Here is a 21,294-nt window from a genome sequence, read left to right as displayed (position 1 = left end):
ACTGCATTACCTGCCAATGGAACGTCACGTTTCTCTGCCCGTTCCTCCCGAGTCTCCCCACCGTGTAAGTCACCTCTGGAATTTCTGGAATGACAGCAGGGAATTCTGGCCACCTGTTTGTTTCTCTCTGCAAAGTCCTGCCCTCTAGCTTTCCTCCCCTCAGATGCCACTTAGAATCATAGAATCTCAGGGTTGGAAGGGACCTCAGGAGGTCATCTAGTCCAACCCCCTGCTCAAAGCAGGACCAATTCCCAATTTTTGCCCCAGATCTCTAAATGGCCCCCTCAAGGATTGAACTCACAACCCTGGGTTTAGCAGGCCAATGCTCAAACCACTGAGCTATCCCTCCCCTGACTTTCACTTTCCTCCCCTCCCCCAAGTCAGCCTCTCTTCTAAGCCATTCAGCCCAGAGTGAACCATGTGGAATCTCGCACCCTCAGGAACAAAGATGGATTTGCTCCAGCCGCTCCAGTAGCTGCTCCAATGGGCCGTTCTGTGCCGAATCTGGACTTCACAGGCTGCTGTTGTTTCCAAGCTGCATATCACTAAAGCAAACCAAGACACCGGGGACTGAGTGACAGAATCCAGCAGGAGTTTTCAGCTTCATATGGGCACCATGCCCTTCTGGCTAGCTGGAGTCAGTTTCAGGGAGCCTGGGCCTGGGGTCAGAGGGGCTTGGGTCCCCTGAGCATCAGAACAGAATTCATGGGACACTACTCTTACTCGCTGCTGCTGGAGCTTGAGGCCACATTCCTGTCAGATGAGAAATTACCTCCCAGCAAGAGAGTTAAGGAGCAGGTGGGTGTTTGAGTGACTGGCAGTGCATGGATTTGATCAGCAGCTGTAATTCTGAGTGCCTGGAAAGGAGCAGAGGGTGGAGAGAGGAGGCAACCTGGCACTCTCCCAGCTGCAGTATGTTTCACAGAACAGAGGTTTTGCCACCGCTTTCCTCTAACAACACCCACTCCCAGTTTCTCTACCTTCAAGGCAGTACAGGCCTGTGTATCCATTCCCCGGGCGCTTCCGAGGGGGTCTTTGTGGGATGTGGGGACTCAGCGCAAGGGTTTATAGGCTGTGAGCAGCCGTACAAATCTGGTTCATACATAAACCAGAGCTGGGCAATAGGGGTGTTGACTCGAGCCCTCTCAGCCTCCCTCTCCTAGGAATGTGCAGTGATATTGAGAGGAACTCTTGGGCAGAAGGTGCAGGGAGGGTCCCCAGGCCTTCCTGGCAGGTGTTTTTCTCACTGTGCTGGGATCAAGAGCTTCAAATGGCATTGGCTGTATCTGTGAGGGTACAGTATAATAAGCTGACCTGTTATGTTGTTACGCTTGTATTCACCTCGTGTCTGACACTCCACCTAAAAGCAAACCGGACAAGGCTTATACAAAGGCAGTATTTCTTCCCACAGCACCCAGTCACCCTGTGGAACTCATTGCCGGGATGTTGTGAAGGCCAAAAATATAACTGGGTTCAAAAAAGAATTAGATGAGTTCATGGAGGACAGGTCCAGCAATGGCTATTAGCCAAGATAGTCAGGGACACCACCCCTTGATGTGGGTGTCCCTAAACTTCTGACTGACAGATGCTGGGACTGGGCGACAGGGGATGGATACTCGATAACTGCCCTGTTCTGTTCACTCCCTCTGGCACATCTGGCACTGGCCACTGTTGGAGGACAGGACACTGGGCTAGGCAGACCATTGGTCTGACCCAGTGTGGCCATTCACATGTTCTTGTAAAGTGCTTTGGTGGTGGGGAGCCCACCTCTTATGATCCTCACGCAAGGAGTTTTCTGCAAAACAAATACAGCAGGAGAGAGAGAGCCTGAGACCATCGGAGCAAAGCTGGCGCTTTCTCAGCAGGAGCAACTCCTGCAGCTTCATTGCTCTGCGAGAAAGCTCGAGGCACCTGCTCCATCCCAGAACAGTGTGGATTGCAGTGCTAAAAAATGAGAACTTGGGAATAAGCATCCAAGTTCTGTCCCTCTGGCCTGGTCACTGTTTGTAACCCCGGAAGAGGTGGATTAAAGTCCAACAGGACAACTCTCCAATGCTATCTCCAGATGGCGTTCAGCCCCAGCTCAGGGCTCTATGCCATGACACCAGTGGCTGGCAGGGGAACCCGGGCCCACCCTCTACATTGGTTCAAGCCCAGGAACCCCGCAACCAGCGATCAGGGCTGCTCAGTCCCAGTCCTTGCTGCTGTTTCCCTGGGCTCCTTCCTGCCCAGCCTTTCTCTCTCCTTGCTTGTTTCTGGGTTTGCCACTGGAGCTTCCTCTACTCCCTGTTGCTACCTCACCCCTGCCATGCCTCTTGCCAGAGTCCTTACTCCAGGGCAGGATCTCTGGGCTTACTCTGCCTTTGGAGTCTCTCCTTGTTCCTGACATTTCCCTCATCCCAGGGATCGTCTGCAGCCTCCTTCCCCAGCAGCCCCTTTCTGCTCTCAGCTGCTTGGCTCTCCAGTGCTGGGTTTCACTCTGTTAACCCTGGCCCTCCTGCTCAGGTGAGGCCAGGAGACTAACTGGCCTCTCAGGCCCTCACTAACCCCACCCCCCTAGCTCTGGTATGGGGTGCTGGGGCCTGGGTGCTGTTGGCCGGTGCAACGAAGGGGCAATTTGTATCACATCTTTGAGAACGACTTCATTGGAAACAAACTGCAGGATTTTATTATTATTATCTGGGTTTTTCCTCCTATCTAATCCCTGCAAACAAGCCCCAGATCCTGTCAAGGGAGACAGCATAATCCATCCCTGGTAAGGGAGGGGAGACTTTATTATACAATGAAACAGATGGAAGGAGCAGCTGGGCTGCGGGAAATACGTCACCAGGGCCCTGAGCTGCTCGGGCAGTGGGTGCACGAGACGTGCTTACAATGGTAACGACGATTAACCATCATCAGCTTCCACAAGCAGCGTCCTCGCTGTGGGATTACTGGGAGGAGAAGTAGTGAGCCTGAGCAGGGCTGGGGTCACTCACCTTAGCGTCCCTGCCCCTTGGGCCTTCACTTTTCTGAGTGCTGGTCACTGTGTCTGTTCAACCCACCTGTGTCCATTCGGTGTCATTCCTCTGTCTGTACCGAGCTTCCCTTCGTAACGGCTCGTATCTGACCGTCCAGGAATCTAGCTGCTGCAGTGTAAGTGTCAGGGTACCGCTGGATTTAGAGAATGTGATTCGATGAGGCAGTGGCGGATCCAATTTGACTGGAATGACAATGTGACAGTAGGCGTCACTGGGGCTTGTAACAGGCGGGGCAGATGGGTGGAGGTGGTGTGTGATTTCAACAGGGCCAAGGGAACCTCAGACACCCATCGTGTGTGCGCACACACAAACACAGTGGTGTCCACATCACACAAAACACCAGCACAGGTGCCCCCGGCTGCCATGTTGGCAGACCCAGCAGAAAGGCCCAGGGATGAATGGCTATGGAAACTGAGCTCCACAATTCTGCTAGCCCCATCTGGGGCAGAGCTGGGATACACGGTGGGGGGGGGGGGGAACATGTGGAGCCTCCCCTGCCACTGTCGTCCTGGGGGCAGGACGAGGATGCAGGTTCCAGGCTTGTCAGTCCAGCTGCTTTCACAAGCTGTAGATTTTGCATCACAGGAAAGCAGCTATTTGCTTCCTAAGGAGGCTCATGCGGCCCCCTGCTAACCCAGCTGCAGCATCAAGGGAGCTGGCGTTAGCCCCCGCCCCAGCAAGGGCCAGTGCTACGAAGAAAGCACACTTCAGAGGGCTGCTTACTGGCGTTCTCCAGTTGCAAAGTGATGTTCTGGGTCCTCTCAACTCTGCCTCCACTGTGGGATTCCACCCAGGCGGTGAGGTTCTGTAGGACCCGCAGTGTCCGATAAGGAAAGCTGCAGTGAGTGGAGGACTCCGTCTTGAATTCCTTGCAGGGATAGGTGCTGTGATAACTGTGGAAGGAAGAAACCTGGTTGCTGCAGTGCCAGGCTGTCCCCGTTATTGGCTGTAGCGCGTCCGTGATGCAGTGCCAGTGTGCCGCTGTTGCCCATCCGCCCCCGGCCTACCCCTTGTTACGCAGGCCTGGTGTTGCTCTAGCCAGCCTTGCCCAGGGACCGTGACTGAGAGGAAAGCTGGAATCCCCTGCTCTTGGCAAGGCTCATTTGCTGCTGAATCTACAGAGGATGCCTTACTCTAACCAGGCTAGATCCTGAGTGTGTCTGAGCGAGGCCTGCGCTGGCTGAGCCAGGCACAGCTCAGGGCAACATGGCCAGCAGCGGTGGAAGAAAGCGAGCCAATCTTCTTCCCTACTGCTTTTGCCCCTTGCTCTTCCTGCTGCTGGCACCAGAGGGCCTAACGGGCACACTCTGCAGCCCCAGAGCTGAGTCTTACTCCTTTGGCTGCGTGCTCAGGCCACCTGGAATTCAAATATCTTCACCATCCACATGTACAAACTGTCTGCAGGGTTCTGCGCAGGAACTCTCGCTTGTTTCTAATGCTTTTGTATGGGGTCCTGGCTGAGAATTTAGGGAGATGGATGAATGCTAAGTTCCCCACCTCCCTGTCCAGATTCTACCTACCCCATCACCTTCACTGGCATTCGACTTACCCTCCCCTTCAGTGGATTTCTGTCTTTCCATCCCCTGTCACCTTCCCTGCCTTCTATCCATCATCCTTCTCCCCAGCATCTTTATGCATACATTACCTGACATCCCAAAAATGTACTAGTGAGTTAGTTTTGTGTGCTTTGAGATGTGCCATGAATCCTTCTCCATCACCACCACCCACTCCCTGGTGCATGATGCAGGTGGGTTTTTATTCGCTTGATCTACCTATCCATCTCTATTGTTCCCATCACCGTAGTAGGCAGACAATGCCATCACAGCACAATCCTTCCCACTCACTTGGTCCCACTGTTGGGGCTTCCGACTCACCAAAACTTAAGAGTATAGGTGACATTTCCTGATGTGGGCTTAGCTCTCCAAGTGCAGATGAAATTGCATTGGGTGCAGTTCCTGTAGCAAACCAAATCAGGATCCTCGGCAGAGCCTGCGGCACACAAAGAAGCAGTTGGAGTTGTTCTTTCCTGTTCGATTGGCTTAGCAGAGGTGCAGTGTGTGTAGGGAGTAGCAGGAGAACTACAGAAAACTCGGGGGTTTGCCACAGGGTTGTTTTCCTTTCCACCTGCCCACACAATGGGCTACAGGTTTTCACTCCCTGCCCAGCGACCCTGCCCTCTGGAGCTGGATTCAAGGTCCAGGGCAAAACGTTACCAGGATCCATAGGAACTACCCCACACTACAATGGGTTGTGCCTATGTCAAAGAGAGAGCACAATCCTGGCACCTTTCCAGGCCTGGCCTGTGGTTCTAGCCTTGGGCTGCCTGATCATGGTAATGGGCTAAACCCTAGCACAGGGCTGAGCATCTGCAGCATGCCTTCTTCCTCTGCTCGCAGCCCATGCTGCAGTGACCCCCAAGGCCAGCTCTTACCTCCACTTCTTTGTCTGTCTTCTGGGTTTTCAAGCCTTAAGAGATATGTTCCCGCCCCCCTCCCCTCCCCCAAGTGCAAGAAAGACTATGGGATCATCTGGGGCTCTGTGGGAAGCCTGCTCCTTACCCCATCTAACCCCGTCCCCATTAGCCACAGGCTGAAATGAAGCGAGCCCCCCAGGGCCACAGCAGATCTGCCCTTCTCTGCAGGAAGGGAAAGAAGGGTTTGATGCTTCCAAACTGTGGGTGTGTCTGTCTGTGCGGGGGGTATGTCCAAGGGTGTATGCGGGAGAGAGAGAGAGTGTGTGTGTGTGTGTGTGTGAGGGACTGTGACTGGTGCGTCTGTGTGCGCTAAAGAACATGTGCGGGCAGTGTATGAGTGCATGAGTGGATGAGTTTGTATGGGGCAGAGGGAGAGATTGGGGAGGTGAGAGAGAGATTCTGTTTGCATGTGGAGTAAGAGATAAAGTCTATGTGGCATTTGTGTTTGCATGAGGTGTGTGGGAGGGGGGAAGAATGTGTGTGGTTTACACGGCTCGGCTCGCTTGCAAGGCTTCTATTTCCTTCTGCTCAAAGTGTTGGTGAGTACAGATCCCCAGAGGAAAATCACCTCTGTCTGAAAGGCACTAAGTAGCTACAGCCCCTATGACTTACGGGGCCACAACTCCCCAGATGTCTCAGTGGGATAGCCTGGGTGGAAGGATAATTTTCATTTGTAACATACAATGCAATTTTGTTTGTTCTTATTGCTTTTGTAACATTATCAGGCAGGTTGTGTAAAAAAGGCCAGTAGCTGCAACCTGTGTCCTGCTGATAATAGCTTTCTTTGAAAGGGTAATAAGCCTTGTGAACAGGGTGGAAGCGGTAGATGTGGTATATCTTGACTTTAGTAAGTCTTTTGATACTGTCTCACATGACCTTCTCGTAAACAAACTAGGGAAATACAACCTCAATGGAGCTACTATACAGTGGGTGCATAACTGGCTGGAAAACCGTTCCCAGACAGTGGTTCATAGTCATGCTGGAAGGGCATATTGAGTGAGGTCCCGCAGGGTTCCCAGTTCTGTTCAATATCTTCATCAATGATTTAGATCAGGGGTTCTCAAACTGGGGGTCGGAACCCCTCAGGGGGTCACGAGGTTATTACATGGGGGGGGTCACGAGCTGTCAACCTCCACCCCCAACCCCACTGTGCCTCCAGCATTTATAATGGTGTTAAATATATTAAAAAGTGTTCTTAATTTATAAGGGGGGTCGCACTCAGAGGCTTGCTATTTGAAAGGGGTCACCAGTAAAAAAGTTTGAGAGCCACTGATTTAGATAATGGCATAGAGAGTACACTGATAAAGTTTGCAATCAATAATAAGCTGGGAGGGTTGCAAGTGCTTTGGAGGACAGGATTAAAATTCAAAATGATCTGGACAAACTGGAGAAATGGTCTGAAATAAATAGGATGAAATTCAATAGGGACAAATGCAAAGTACTCCACTGAGGAAGGAACAATCAGTTGCACACGTACAAAATGGGAAACGACTGCCTAGGAAGGAGTACTGGGGTAGAGCAATCTAGGGATCATAGTGGATCACAAGCTACTTATGAGTCAACAGTGTAACACTGTTGCAAGAAAAGCACACATCATTCTGGGATGTATTAGCAGGAGTGTTGTAAGCAAGACATGAGTAATAATTCTTCCACTCTACTCCACGCTGATAAGGGCTCAACTGGAGTATTGTGTCCAGTTCTGGGGGCCACATTTCAGGAAAGATGTGGACAAACTGGAGAAAGTCCAGAGAAGAGCAACAAAAATGATTAAAGGTCTAGAAAACATGACCTGTGAGGGAAGATTGAAAAAAAAATGGTTTGTTTAGTCTGGAAAAGAGAAGACTGAGAGGGGACATAACAGTTTTCAAGTACATAAAAGGTTGTTACAAGGAGGAGGGAGATAAATTGTTCTTATTAACCTCTGAGGACAGGACAAGAAGCAATGGGGTTAAATTGCAGCAAGGGAGGTTAAGGTTGGACATTAGGAAAAACTTTTTAACTGTCAGGGTGGTTAAGCACTGGAATAAATTGCCCAGGGAGGTGGTGGAATCTCCATCATTGGAGATTTTTAAGAGCAGGTTAGACAAACACTTGTCACAGATACTTAGTCCTGCTTTGAGGGCAGAAACTGGACTAGATGACCTCTCGAGGTCCCTTCTAGTCCTACAGTTCTAGGATAAGGGTGACATAGGATCCAGGCAGCTGGGCATCTCTGACTCAATAAGGCTGGGTGCACGCACAGGCTAGGTGATGAGCAAAGGCCCTCTCCCCCTCTGCCTCTCAGGGGACTGGAAGCTCATTTCTCACTGTAAATGATTGTGAAGAATTGGAGGCTTTCCCCCAGCCAGGAGCCAGGCCTGGCACTGCAGCACCTTTGAGTGTCCCCAGGACACGATGAATGAGATGTCCCTTGGGGGGGCCTGTGCCATTGTGGGGAGATTCAGGGCAGATGCCATTGTACTCCGACCCCCCCCCCCCCATTTTCAGCTTGGGAAGCTGGGGGAGAAGGTCCGAGGGGCTCCCTGGAAGCACTTGGGGGGCCAGTTTCTGTGAAAGGGGACTGTTTTGTATTCAGGACTACAAAAAGGAAGGGGGAAAGCAGGGATAGGAGTAAGGCGAGCTAATCGCCTTCAGGAACTGCAGCTCCCCCGACCAGTCACGCTGCCAGCTCAGCTCAGCTCTCTGCACTAGAGACACGCAGCCTAGGAATAACTCGCCCACACGTCGCTGCTTCAGGAATTCCGATGCAGGTCCAAACGTAACAGACGTTGGCCAGAAAATACGGACTCCTGAAAAGGAGGGTTCGTCTCCTCCCAGCTGAATCAGCCTCATACTCGTTCTGGAAAAGCTGCTCTAGAAGGGCTTCTGCCCGTGGCAGAACAGCCGAAACTTCCTGGCGGGGAATCTGAACTCGACGTAAAGAGAACCCTGCTCCCTTTTGCCCAGGGCAGGTTCTCAGCACTGAGCCCTTGTAATGGAATCGTGACCCTTTTGCTGTTGCTTTAGAAATAATCCCCAACCCAAAACAGCAACAATTTACTGCCAAAACCCTGGTCTGTGAGAGTGAGAGTCTGTGGAGGGGAAGCCTCATTATCACCCAGCATCGCTCGTCTGATGGTTCTTTTAAAGATATCTCTGATCTCTGTACACCACAGAACCACTTACCGCTCAGTGTGAGCGCAGCCAGCAGCAGCAGCCAAGCCATTGTCAGTCCAGTTGCTCCTGCACCATAACCGAGGGGAGCAGCACGGAGGGCTCAGCGCTTGGTGACTTTACTCCGGGCACAGTGACTGGCTCTGCAGAGTGACCCTCCCGAGTCTCACAGAGCTCCTGGACCCAGAGCAACTCGGTGACAACTCATCTGGCACGCACGTTTCCGATAAAAGGTGACAAATTTCCCCATGCATACTAAAGGTGCTCACACATTGCAGCAGAAACTGAGGTGTCATTACACGCCTCGCTTTTACCAAAAGCAAAAGAGAAACAAAAAAAACCTATCCCACTTTGAGAGGTGCACCACTCTGTTCTGTCACTTCAGGGAAGCATCACCAAAGCCACAAGATCACACCACACATAGAAAGCGGAGAGAGAAGAGCAAAGTAAGCAAAAGCATTGTGTTCTTATGAACCCCACACCGGAGTCCATCTCTATCACACAGGACTGAATCTGGAGTCTTTCAGACTCCAGTCCCTGCTACAGAGGGGCAAATCTGGAGTCATTCCACTGACGTCAGTTTAGTTACTGCAGATTTACACCAGCGTAACTGAGATGAGAATCTGCCTGACACATCCAGGCGTGCATGAGTGTGTGTGTTTGGACTTCTCTTATTTCCAGAGCATGACTCCCTATGTGTGTGCGTGTGCATGTTTGTAGGGATGTGTGAGTGTGTTTGCCGTGCATGAAGAAGCTTTTCTGATGAGGTTTTCCTAGTTTTTCTGATGCAGGCATTTGTGGGCAGGATTTTCCATCCCTGGTTTATTTAGGATTTCTAAGGCAAGGTTATTTCAGAGAAAAACTAATCTCTTTAAAGAGGGGCTTTCATTATGAGGAGAACACAGAGCTACGATTCCTCCTCTGATGAAATTGTTCCCTTAAGCCCTAGCTTCCCCTTTGATCGGATCCTGGCATGGTCCCTTGCTTATGATATCACAGCCTGTTGTAGAAATAACTGTGACTGTAATAAATTCAGCACAGTGTCTTCACTGGAGGATCCATAAGAGGAGCAGATGGGCCAGGATAGGAAAACCTTTTTGTTTAAATAAAGAAATAATTAGCAAACTTGCCTGGGGAGAGGGCAAAGCCCTCAGGAAAGTTTACAAGAACCCAAGTTTTAAGTAAGATGTGTTTGAAATTTTTCCCTCATGCCAGTTCCCTGCGTCTAGACTTGAAGCGAGTGGCAGTTACTGCTGTTCACCCTAGAAGACTCTCTCCACTCTCCTGTCTACCCTGCAATCAAACAGACAAACCCCACGACAGCACCTGTCTCAGAGCCCCGGTCAGCTGACTCAAGCTCATGCTACAGGGCTAGAACTTGAAGTGCAGACGTTCCTGTTCGGGCTCCAAAACCCAGCCAGAGGGCTGGGTCTCAGAGGCCAAGCTCCAGCCTGAGCATGAATGTCTACACTGCTATTTGTAGCCCTGCGAACCCAGAGTCAGTTGACCGGGGCTCTGAGACTCTGCCGCACTGTTGGTTTGTTTTGCAGGGTAGATGTACCCTTAGAGGCACCTTCCAGCCAAGGGTTTCAAGCCCTTTACAAACATCAGGGAATGAAGCCTGCCACATCCTGGCCCAGAGAGGGCCCCGGGCCAAATGAGTGGTGGTGTGACCTGGTGCACAAGGTCACAGACCCACCCAGGTTTGGCCCAGCCACCCCACCTTCCCCAGCATGACGGGGGGGCCGGGCCAAACCAGAGTGGTGCTGTGACCCCATGTGCCAGTCACAGTGCTCAGAGCAGGGAGCCGGGTGCAGCCCGTGGGGTAGGAGCCACCATTGAGAGGTGAGTGTGGAGTGGGCCTAGATCGGGGATGGGCCTATTATAGGGTCTGCTGGCTGCCGTGAATATTCCTAAGTGTTCTGCCTCTTTTGCCCATAACTAACTTCCTCACCCTAATAATATCGGGGCATCCTTAGCCTATAGGCAAGTACATTAATTATCCCAAACTTGTTAGCACATACATCAGCTGGTTACTATGGCAATCCTGCAGCTATGCACCTGCTGAGGTTGCTATCTCAAAATACCCCAAAACCAGTATCAACTGACTTCTCGTGGTTGCCAGTCAGCGTTTTATGCAAGATCACAGCAAAACTGCATATTGCACAATAAGATATTAAGGCATCTTGTGACTTAGTATCACCGCTGGTCAACTTACTTACATTAAGGCTTCTAGGCCTAACTGCCTTATGCTAATATCTGACAGGGTTGGGCCTGTAGGTTCTGTGCATTACTGTTAGAGATGAGATCTTATCTTAAGGTAGGTTCAAATCTAGAATGTACTGCATAAGCTACACCGAAGAGGATGCTAGAAGATAGGTGTGACGAAGTGGGACTGTTCTTAATGTTTCCTCTGAAAAGTGTGGGGGTGCCTCAGTTTCCCCTAGGCAGTTCTTAAGTATCTAGGGGGTGGGAAAAGGGTGTATGATCATTGCAGAGCCCTAGAGGGCAGGTGTGTGCAGGGGTCTGGACACAGACAATGGCCGACATCCTGTTTCCTGGCAACTGGTGCCCTGGGCCCTTCCCCGCTGCAAGGTGAGAGCTAATGGGTTGGAGAAAAAAGGAATCCGGTGACCTCCTGGCCTGGGAAAGGGACAAAGCCCAGAGGAGGAGGGGCTGGAGGGAGTTTCCGTTTGGGACTGGCTGGAGACATGGAGTGAAGGGCAGACGTGGTTGTCTGGCTCACTGCCCCCCAAAATGGACCAGGCTGAGGGGTCCTGTTCTCTGCACTTACAAGCTCTGGTTTAGACCCTGTTCGTGTTGTCTAATAAACCTTCTGTGTTACTGGCTGGCTGAGAGTCCCGTCTGACTGCGGAGTTGGGGGCAGGACCCTCTGGCTTCCCCAGGACCCTGCCTGGGTGGACTCGCTGTGGGAAGCGCAGGGAGGGGCAGAGGATGCTGAATGCTCCGAGGTCAGACCCAGGAAGGTGGAGCCGGGTGAGCTGTGTGTCCTGCAGACAGGCTGCTCCCAGAAAGGAGACTTCCCCAGAGTCCTGCCTGGCTTCGTAGGGAGCAGTTCCAGAGCATCGCCCGGGGACTCCGTGACAATAGGCCCCAATCCTTTACAGGGCATCAGTTTCAGATCTTGGCCTGGGCCCCCAAACGCTTCCATCGCAGGTCTGTGGCACAGCCAGTGCTAAGCCGGTCAAGACTCTTGTCTGCAGCTGCTTGTATATGCCCCATACTGTGCCTGGAACGGGCTCTTCCCAGGCAAGCCAATGAACTGCGAGCCTCAGGCCTCTTCCCAGCTCTTGTGCTGTGGTAGGAAACCTCCAGCCCTTCTAGGGCAGGCACGCAGTCCTCCTGCCTTCCCGCTGCCTGGCTTGTGCCCAGTGCTACAGGAGCCGCCCTGGAGCGCCCCCGGCCAGGGCTACGCTGCCCCCACAGATCCACTGGCTGCAGGGCACTGTGCACGGGCTGCTCCAAGCCGTCATGGCTGCTCCAGCACCCTGTGTCCACACGGGCCCCGCAGCCATCAGCAGGGTCCGACCCAGGATCTGCAGCAGGAAATGCAGACGTCCCTGCTGCTGGGGCTGGAGGAGTCATTCCCTTAGCCGTGTGTATGTAGCAGGCTGGTGCAGTGGCTGGGACCAGCCACTGCAGGGAGACACTATCCCAGGCCGAGCCAGCGCTTCAGAATTAGGATTAGCAGGTGTTGTTCTGGCTGTAGTGGTTCCAGGCCAGCGCTCGCACTGATAGGGGTGTCTCTGAACTTCTCCCTTTGCCAAGGATCCTGATTCCACAGGGAGGGCAGGAAGCAGGCTGAGACCCCCTGACCCTTCTCAGCAGAGAGTGCTGTGCCTGAATTAATGTCTGAGCCTGGTCGCACACCCAGCTGGACGGGAAGAGATGCTCAGTCCGCAGCACAGAGCAGAGTGCGCGGGGCCTGACTGCTCAGCGTGCTGCACGTCCCTTATGCTTGGCGGTGTCAGTCGCCTGACAGAGACCCTGGAACTCCCTGCGATGCCGCGGCCTTGGGCCTCCCGGCTCTAGCCATGGTCTGAGAGTCCATCCAGCCGGAGAGGAGGAGAGACACGACGTGACTGATAGCAAACTTGCTGGGGACAAGACCTGACCATGCTGGCAGCTGGAAATAGCTCAGCCCCCCAAATGGAGCGGGGCAGAGGCAGGGCTCCAGCATAGACAGGGCTCAGCAGAGCAGAGGGGCTGGCACCTCCAAGGCTGGTGGGGCTGCTGCTCCCAGCCCCAAGGGTGAAATTATGATAGTCTCTCCAGCTGGATTGGCTTGGGTCCTGTTTGAGTATCTCTGGCATCAGTCTCCGGTGGGGGTTGCTAGCTGGAATTAGTGCTTCAGGCTTTGGCAACTGGCTGCAGAAGATGCTAGTCACGTCCTTTCATGTTCTCCTGGAGGGTGCCCTGTTGCTGTTGTAAGATGTAATAAGATGGGCTTCCCTTGCCTCTCTGACATGGGCTGGGGCCATCGTGCTGGGCCCTGGTGCCCCATTGCTGCTTGCCAGTGCTCGTCTTGCAGCGTAGAGCACTCCCAGCCTCGCACCAGTGGGGCCAGACTCTGTACCACAGGCACTGGGCGATACAGTGAAACCTCCTCTTCGTAAAACAGCACAGATACCTGCAAAGGGTGGGAACCACTGACCTAGAGGCCAGCAAGAGGGCATGCACTCAGATAAGCCTGTGTCATCCCTCCAGCAGCCCCGGCTTGGCAGGTCCTGGAGCTACTATTTCTGCAAATACTATGGTTCCCTCATCTGGTTTCCTGCGATCACGGGAAGGAGGCTGAGTGAGTTTAACTCAGGGGACAGCAAACATGCACAGCATCTTCCTGAAAGCAGCGTCCCCTTTGATGGCGTCACACAGGGCTGCAAGGCAGATATCCGGGTACTCTGCAATTCTGTCTGAGAATTGTGAGAGAGAACCAGAGCAAGAGGAAATGTCTGCAGAAAACACAGTGACAGAGTGTCGCGGAGTGTGGGGGAGTCCAGGCCCTGCACCCCTCTTCCTGGGATCCACTGAGACTCTCAGCCAGCCAGTAAAACAGAAGGTTTATTGGACAACAGGAACACAGTCCACAACAGAGCTTGTGGGTACAACCAGGACCCCTCGATCATGTCCTTCTGGGGGAGCAGGGAGCTTAGACCCCAGCCCTGGGGTTCCCTGTGTTCCTCTCCCCAGCCTCCCAAACTGCCAACCAACCCCACCCAGCAGGTTCCCTGCTGCAGCCTCTGTTCACATTCCCGGGCAGAGGTGTTACCTCCCCCTCCCCCTCCTGGCTCAGGTGACAGGCTCTCAGGTCTCCCATCCCCAGGGCACATTCCCAGGTCAACACTCCCCCCTCCCTGCTGAGTCACTTCGTCACATCTCTCCCCCCTTCGAGACTGAACTGAGCGGGGTCACTGTGACCAGTGACCTGGGGAAGTTCGGGGCCCCCTCTCCGGGACAGCGCATCCGCTATCAGGTTGGCACTTCCCTTCACGTGGACCACGTCCATGTCGTAATCCTGCAGGAGCAGGCTCCATCTCAGGAGCTTGGCGTTGGCTCCTTTCATCTGGTGCAGCCAGGTCAGGGGAGAGTGGTCGGTGTACACGGTGAAGTGCCGCCCGAAGAGATAGGGCTCTAGTTTCTTGAGGGCCCACACCATGGCCAGGCACTCCTTCTCGATGGCCGCGTAGTGTTGCTCCCGGGGTAGCAACTTCTTGCTCAGGTACACGATGGGGTGTCTCTCCCCCTTTTCATCCTCCTGCATTAACACCGCCCCCAGTCCCGTGTCGGAGGCGTCGGTGAACACCACAAAGGCCTTGTCAAAGTCCGGGTTCGCCAGAACTGGGCCACTGACCAGAGCCTCCTTCAGCGCCCGGAAAGCCACCTGGCACTGCTCGGTCCAGACCACCTTGTCTGGCTTCCCCTTCTTGCATAGCTCAGTGATGGGGGTGGCTATGGCGCTAAAGTGGGGCACAAATCTTCGGTAGTATCCTGCCATCCCAATAAAGGCTTGGACCTGCTTTTTGGTGTGGGGAGCGGGCCAGTCTCTGATCACCTCCACCTTGGCTGGTTCCGGCTTTAGGCGGCCGCTCCCCACCCGATGGCCCAGGTAAGACACTTCCGCCATCCCCACCTTGCACTTCTCCGCTTTTACAGTCAGCCCAGCCCCCTGGAGTCGGTCCAGCACTTGTCTAACCTGGGACACGTGGTCCTCCCAGGTCTGGCTAAAGACACAGATGTCATCAATATACGCCACGGCAAAACTCTCCATCCCCCTCAGGAGCTGGTCCACCAGGCGTTGGAAGGTGGCCGGCGCTCCCTTGAGGCCGAAAGGCAGGGTCAGGAACTCATAGAGCCCCAGAGGGGTGATAAAGGCCGATTTCAGTCGGGCATCTGCATCCAGCGGCACTTGCCAGTAGCCCTTTGTAAGGTCCATGGTGGTAAGGTACCGAGCTCCTCCCAGTTTGTCTAGGAGCTCGTCCGGCCTGGGCATGGGGTAGGCATCAGATACAGTGATGGCATTGAGCTTCCGATAGTCCACGCAGAACCGGACCGACCCGTCCTTTTTGGGGACCAGCACCACCGGCGAGGCCCAAGGGCTGGCTGATGGCTGGATCACCCCCAAAGCCAGCATGTCCCGGACCTCTCTTTCCAGGTCCTGAGCAGTTTTCCCTGTGACTCGGAAGGGGGAGCATCTTATCGGCGGGTGCGACCCTGTCTGCACCCGGTGGACAGTCAGATTAGTGCGTCCAGGCTGGTTGGAAAACAGCTGTCGGTACGGATGCAGCACCCCCCTGACCTCAGCTTGCTGGGCAGGGGTTAGCTGATCCGAGAGGGGGATTGTTTCCAGGGGGGAACCAGCTCTGGTCCCAGGGAATAGATCTACTAAAGGGTCATCTCCCTGCTCTTCCCACTGTCCACACACGGCCAACACCACATTCCCCCTGGCATAATATGGCTTCATCATATTCACATGGTACACCCGGCGGTGGTGCGCCCGGTTCGACAGCTCCACCACATAGTTTACCTCATTGAGCTGCTTGACGACCTTGAAAGGGCCCTCCCAGGCGGCCTGTAGTTTGTTCTTTCTCACTGGGATGAGAACCATCACCGGATCCCCGGTGGCGTAGGCACGGGCCCTTGCCGTGCGGTCATACCAGACCTTCTGCTTCTTCTGGGCTCTGGCCAGATTCTCCCTGGCCAGGCCCATGAGTTCAGCCAGTCTCTCTCGGAAGATCAGGACATACTCCACCACTGACTCTCCATCGGGAGTGGCCTTCCCCTCCCACTCGTCTCTCATCAGGTCCAGGGGGCCCCTCACCCTCCTTCCATATAACAGTTCGAAAGGCGAAAATCCGGTAGACTCCTGGGGCACCTCCCTGTACGCGAACAGCAGGTGAGGTAAGTACTTGTCCCAATCCTGCGGGTGCTGGTTCATAAAGGTTTTCAGCATCATCTTTAGCGTCCCGTTAAACCTCTCCACCAGCCCGTTGGACTGGGGGTGATAAGCTGAGGCCCAGTCGTGCCGGACCCCACATTTCTCCCACAAGCACCGGAGCAGGGCCGACATGAAGTTGGACCCTTGGTCTGTCAAGACTTCCTTGGGGAACCCCACTCGGCTGAAAATGGTCAGGAGCGCATCGGCCACGGTGTCTGCTTCAATGGAAGCTAAGGGCACTGCCTCGGGGTAGCGGGTGGCAAAATCTACCACCACCAGAATGTATTTCTTCCCCGACCGGGTCGTCCTGCTGAGAGGCCCCACGATGTCCATGGCCACCTTCTGGAAAGGCTCCTCTATGATGGGCAAAGGTCTCAAAGCCGCTTTCCCCTTGTCCCGGGCCTTCCCCACCCTCTGACAGGGGTCACAGGATCGGCAATACTGCCGGACCGTGGTAAAGACCCCGGGCCAGTAAAAGTTCTGTAGCAACCTCTGCCGGGTGCGCCGGATTCCCTGGTGCCCTGCGAGGGGGATGTCATGGGCCAGGTACAGGAGCTTGCGGCGATACTTCTGGGGGACCACCAGCTGCCTCCTGATCCCACAGGACTCTACTTCCCTTGTGGGAGCCCATTCTCGGTACAGGAACCCCTTCTCCCACAGGACCCTCTCCTGGCAGCCTCTCCTCATGGTTCGTACCACACCGAGGTCGGCCAGGTCCCTGAGCTTCCGCAAGGAGGGATCTTTCCTCAACTCGGCCTGGAACTCAGCGGCTGGGGAAGGGATGGGGACCGGTTCCCCCTCAGTGGCCAGGTCTGAGGCCTCAGCCTCTCTGAGCCGTGCCCCTCGGCCCTCCCTTCCCACCAGGGTAGGGTCCTGCGCCTCCGGTGTGGTACCCTCCCCGAGGTCAGGGAGCAGTGGCCCTCGCCGGCTCTGGCTACGGGTCACAACCAGGGCGGTCTGGGGCTTGCTTGGCCAGTCCTCTAGGTCTCCCCCCATCAAAACTTCAGTGGGCAAATGGTGGTGTACCCCCACATCCTTGGGGCCCTCCTTGGCCCCCCATTTCAGGTGTACCCTTGCCACGGGCACCTTAAATGGGGTCCCGCCCACCCCTGTCAGGGTCAGGTAGGTGTTGGGCACCACCCGATCTGGGGCCACCACCTCGGGCCGGGCCAGCGTCACCTCCACGCCCGTATCCCAGTATCCATTGACCTTCCTCCCATCCACCTCCAGGGGAACAAGGCACTCTCTCCGGAGGGACAGCCCCGCGCCCACCCTGTAAACTGAGCGCCCTGAGTCCAGAGCCTCCAGCCCTCTGGTGGAGCTGGCCTGGGGTACTCTTCCCTCCGGGGCAGGTGGTAAACTGGTAGGCCCCCTTTCCTGGGTCGTCTGCCCCTCGTCCAGCTGGGTCCCTACCCAATTAACCCTGGGTAGGTTGGGTCTGCTCAGTTTGTCCCTGAGCCCAGGGCACTGGGACCGTATGTGGCCTCTCTGGCCACAGTGATAGCAGCTCAGGTCACGTTGGTCCCCTCGAGCGGGTCGGAGGGGCCCGACGCCAGGCGTTCCCCTTGGGAGGGGGTTCTCCCTATTTCCCCGCTGGGAGGCCCCCTGGTGACTCTCCCTCTGCATCGGGGGGGGCCTGTTCTTTTGGGACTCCTCCCGGCTACCCCCTGACCGACTGTTCACAAACTCGTCGGCCAGCTGCCCTGCGTGCTGGGGGTTCTCGAGCTTTTTGTCCACCAACCACAGCCTCAGGTCGGAAGGGCACTGTTCATACAGTTGCTCCAGTACAATTAGGTCAAGCAGGTCCTCTTTAGCTCGGGCCCCCGCTGTCCACTTGCGGGCATATCCCTGCATCCGGTTGGCCAGTTGTAGGTAGGTGACCTCAGGCGTTTTACGCTGACTCCGGAACCTTCTCCGGTACATCTCGGGGGTCAGCCCAAACTCACGGAGCAGGGCCTGTTTGAACAGTTCATAGTCCCCTGCCTCCGGCCCTGTCATCCGGCTGTACACCTCCACGGCTTTGGGGTCCAGTAAGGGGGTGAGAAACTGGAGCCTGTCTGCAGGGTCAACCCTGTGCAGCTCACAGGCATTCTCAAAGGCCGTCAGGAAGCTATCTATGTCCTCCCCCTCCTTCCGCTGGGCCAGGAAGCACTTATCAAAGTTCCTTGCAGTCTTGGGTCCCCCCTCATTCACCACAGCCGGGGCCCCACTGCTCTTCAGCCTGGCCAGCTCCAGTTCATGCTGTCTTTGTTTCTCCTTCTCCTGACGTTCCCTCTCCTTCTCCTGACGCTCATGTTGACGTTGTTTCTCCTCATGTTGACGTTGTTTTTCATGATCCTCCAGCTCCCTCATTTTCATCTCCCTCTCCCATTCCAGCCGCCTCCGCTCCAGGGATGGGGAGCTCCGCCGGGAGGATCCCCTGCTGGGTGCTGGGGTCAGGGTGCCCTCGGTATTCGCTGGGCTTCCCCCAACCCCTCCCCCAGGCATAGGTAGGAAGGGTCTCGGGATGTCCTCGGCAGCAGTCTGACCCCTCCCAGCCCGGTCAGGCCCCGGGGCCCACGCTGCGTCTGCCGGGCGGCTCCCCTCAGGGACAGGGATCGGGTCATCCAAGCGATCCCTCTCCTCCAACTGGGCAATCAGTTGTTCCTTGGTGGACCTCCCGATGCGCAGCCCCCTCTGCCTGCACAGCTCCACCAGGTCACTCTTAAGGCGTTTAGCGTACATCTCCCTGCTGGCCACTCGCAGGCCGGGCAGCTTCCCACGGTTTCCAGGAAAAGCCCTTAGTGTGCCAGTCCTTCTTGAGGTCACCACCTCTTTGCCAGGGTCGAGCTGCAGACTCCTCCGCCCCTGGGACCGCTCGCTGCAATCCCCCGGGGGACCCTGTTACTGCAAAAGTCTTTCTCTCTGGTCACACATTCCCAGGGGTTAGCCGCCCCCCGAAACCGTCTCTCTCTGAATCTTCAGCACGCCTGGTCCCCGTCAATTCCCCTTCGTTTTACTGTTCCCCAGTCACTTACTGCAGGAAGCGCCGTTCACGGGGTGCAGTAGATCCCACCGCTGCCACCAGTTGTCGCGGAGTGTGGGGGAGTCCAGGCCCTGCACCCCTCTTCCTGGGATCCACTGAGACTCTCAGCCAGCCAGTAAAACAGAAGGTTTATTGGACAACAGGAACACAGTCCACAACAGAGCTTGTGGGTACAACCAGGACCCCTCGATCACGTCCTTCTGGGGGAGCAGGGAGCTTAGACCCCAGCCCTGGGGTTCCCTGTGTTCCTCTCCCCAGCCTCCCAAACTGCCAACCAACCCCACCCAGCAGGTTCCCTGCTGCAGCCTCTGTTCACATTCCCGGGCAGAGGTGTTACCTCCCCCTCCCCCTCCTGGCTCAGGTGACAGGCTCTCAGGTCTCCCATCCCCAGGGCACATTCCCAGGTCAACACTCCCCCCTCCCTGCTGAGTCACTTCGTCACACAGAGCTGCCATTCTCTGAGTGACAGAATTCACTTCCTCTCCTCTATTGTTGCGTCTGAGCCAGCAGATTGCTGAAGATTAGAATTGTAGCCCAGTAATAGGCCCAGAAAGCAAACCCCCCTTTTGGAAGGATGAACACCACCTGGCCAAGCACAGGTGTCCACTCCAAACTAAAGGTCAGCTTATACCATGTGACTGTGCTGAGCATGCTACTGGCCAAGGGCAGGCGCTAACAAGAAGAGACTGGAGGTGGCCCATCACAGATGGCTGAGGAAGACGAGAGAGAGAGAGAGAGAGAGAGAGAGAGAGAGAGAGAGAGGGCCAGTCTGGAGCCAAAGGGAAGAGCTGCCAAGATCAACATCAGAAGAGGAAGACAAAGGGGAGTCAGAGAGCAAGCAGACAGGCGCACAGACAAAGGAAAGAAGGAAGAGCAGTTGGTTACTATCCTGCCTGCAGGTGTGGAGGAGCAGATAGCCTGCCCTGCCCTCCACTTAAAGCAGGGAGTGGCCACTTGGCCTCATTGGGCTTTTCAATGTCAATCAGAGTTTGGGATGTGAAGAGCTGTGCTGGAAGACGTGTCTCCTCAGTCACCCTGGGTTATTGTTGTGATGTTCTGTATCTCAGGGGATCACCCAGCACCCCCATGTTCATCCCTGTAGAATGATTGTGTGGTATCCAATGCAAAGTTTGTCATGTCGGGTGTCTTCGGAAGGCTCATGATGCACTGAGCATTGTTGTTATAGTGATGTGATAGTAATTGTTGTTACAGTAATGTTATAGGTTGTAATTTCATGTATATAGTTATGAGGCTGAAAATGTGTCTTCATGGCTTAAAACAGACCCAGGCAAAAACTCTCCAGGAATAAGAAAAGGAGTACTTGTAGCACCTTAGAGACTAACCAATTTATTTGAGCATGAGCTTTCGTGAGCTACAGCTCACTTCATCAGATGTATACCGTGGAAACTGCAGCAGACTTTATATACACACAGAGATCATGAAACAATACCTCCTCCCACCCCACTGTCCTGCTGGTAATAGCTTATCTAAAGTGATCATCAGGTGGGCCATTTCCAGCACAAATCCAGGTTTTCTCACCCTCCACCCCCCCACACAAATTCACTCTCCTGCTGATGAAGTGAGCTGTAGCTCACGAAAGCTCATGCTCAAATAAATTGGTTAGTCTCTAAGGTGCTACAAGTACTCCTTTTCTTTTTGCGAATACAGACTAACACGGCTGTTACTCTGTCTCCAGGAATAAGAGGGTCAGCTCACACCTCATCAGGGCATGTATGGGACAAACCCAGCCCAGCCTCACAGGAACAAAGGATGCTGGCCAAGGCAGCAACAAAAGGATCTGTTGGACTCTCGAGTGAGTCACCCCCACTTCCACTGGTCAGCTTGGCACAGCGATGAGGTAATGCTCACCTGACTCTGAAGGGGGTGGGCAAAGCCAAGAGGGAAGAAAGGACATGATAAAAGGGAGAGATTTTGCCATGCTCTTCCTCTCTCTTCCACCTCCATCTACAGATACCACCACCCAGCGACTGAAACGCTGATCAAAGGGGAGAGCCTAGCTGAAAGGCAACCAGCCAGCCTGTGTGAGAAGCATCTACGTTTGTAAGGGCACTGAAAGGGTTAAGATCAGCTTAGAATGCATTTTGCTTTTATTTCATTTGACCAAATCCGATTTGTTATGCTTTGATTTATAATCACTTAAAATTTA

The 21,294-nt window shown here is 54.5% G+C and overlaps 1 protein-coding gene and 1 long non-coding RNA gene across 3 annotated transcripts in view; one reads left to right on the top strand and one right to left on the bottom strand.

Annotated features, from left to right (window-relative positions):
- The window catches only part of IL12RB1 (interleukin 12 receptor subunit beta 1), a 16,411-nt gene extending 7,388 nt beyond the window's left edge, over positions 1-9,023 (bottom strand). Inside the window, exons 1-7 of one of the 2 annotated variants that reach the window (XM_075123178.1) lie at positions 8,659-9,023; positions 4,895-5,009; positions 3,744-3,913; positions 3,045-3,202; positions 1,315-1,360; positions 435-545; positions 11-84 (exon numbers count right to left, since the gene is read on the bottom strand). In XM_075123178.1, coding sequence (XP_074979279.1) covers positions 11-84; positions 435-545; positions 1,315-1,360; positions 3,045-3,202; positions 3,744-3,913; positions 4,895-5,009; positions 8,659-8,698 — 714 coding nt within the window. In that variant the 5' untranslated portion in view covers positions 8,699-9,023. The remainder of the gene's footprint in view (positions 1-10; positions 85-434; positions 546-1,314; positions 1,361-3,044; positions 3,203-3,743; positions 3,914-4,894; positions 5,010-8,658) is intronic. The other variant, XM_048831250.2, reaches the window with a different exon arrangement.
- LOC142070110 (uncharacterized) lies at positions 5,765-21,294 on the top strand. The gene is made up of 2 exons (XR_012666058.1): positions 5,765-6,032; positions 20,824-21,294. It is a non-coding gene; the product is annotated as an uncharacterized LOC142070110 (long non-coding RNA).

Source organism: Caretta caretta, chromosome 25 (assembly GCF_965140235.1).
Source record: "Caretta caretta isolate rCarCar2 chromosome 25, rCarCar1.hap1, whole genome shotgun sequence".
Taxonomy (NCBI): domain Eukaryota; kingdom Metazoa; phylum Chordata; order Testudines; family Cheloniidae; genus Caretta; species Caretta caretta.
Note: the sequence above shows the minus strand (reverse complement) of the source record. Positions and strands in the feature narration are given on the sequence as shown.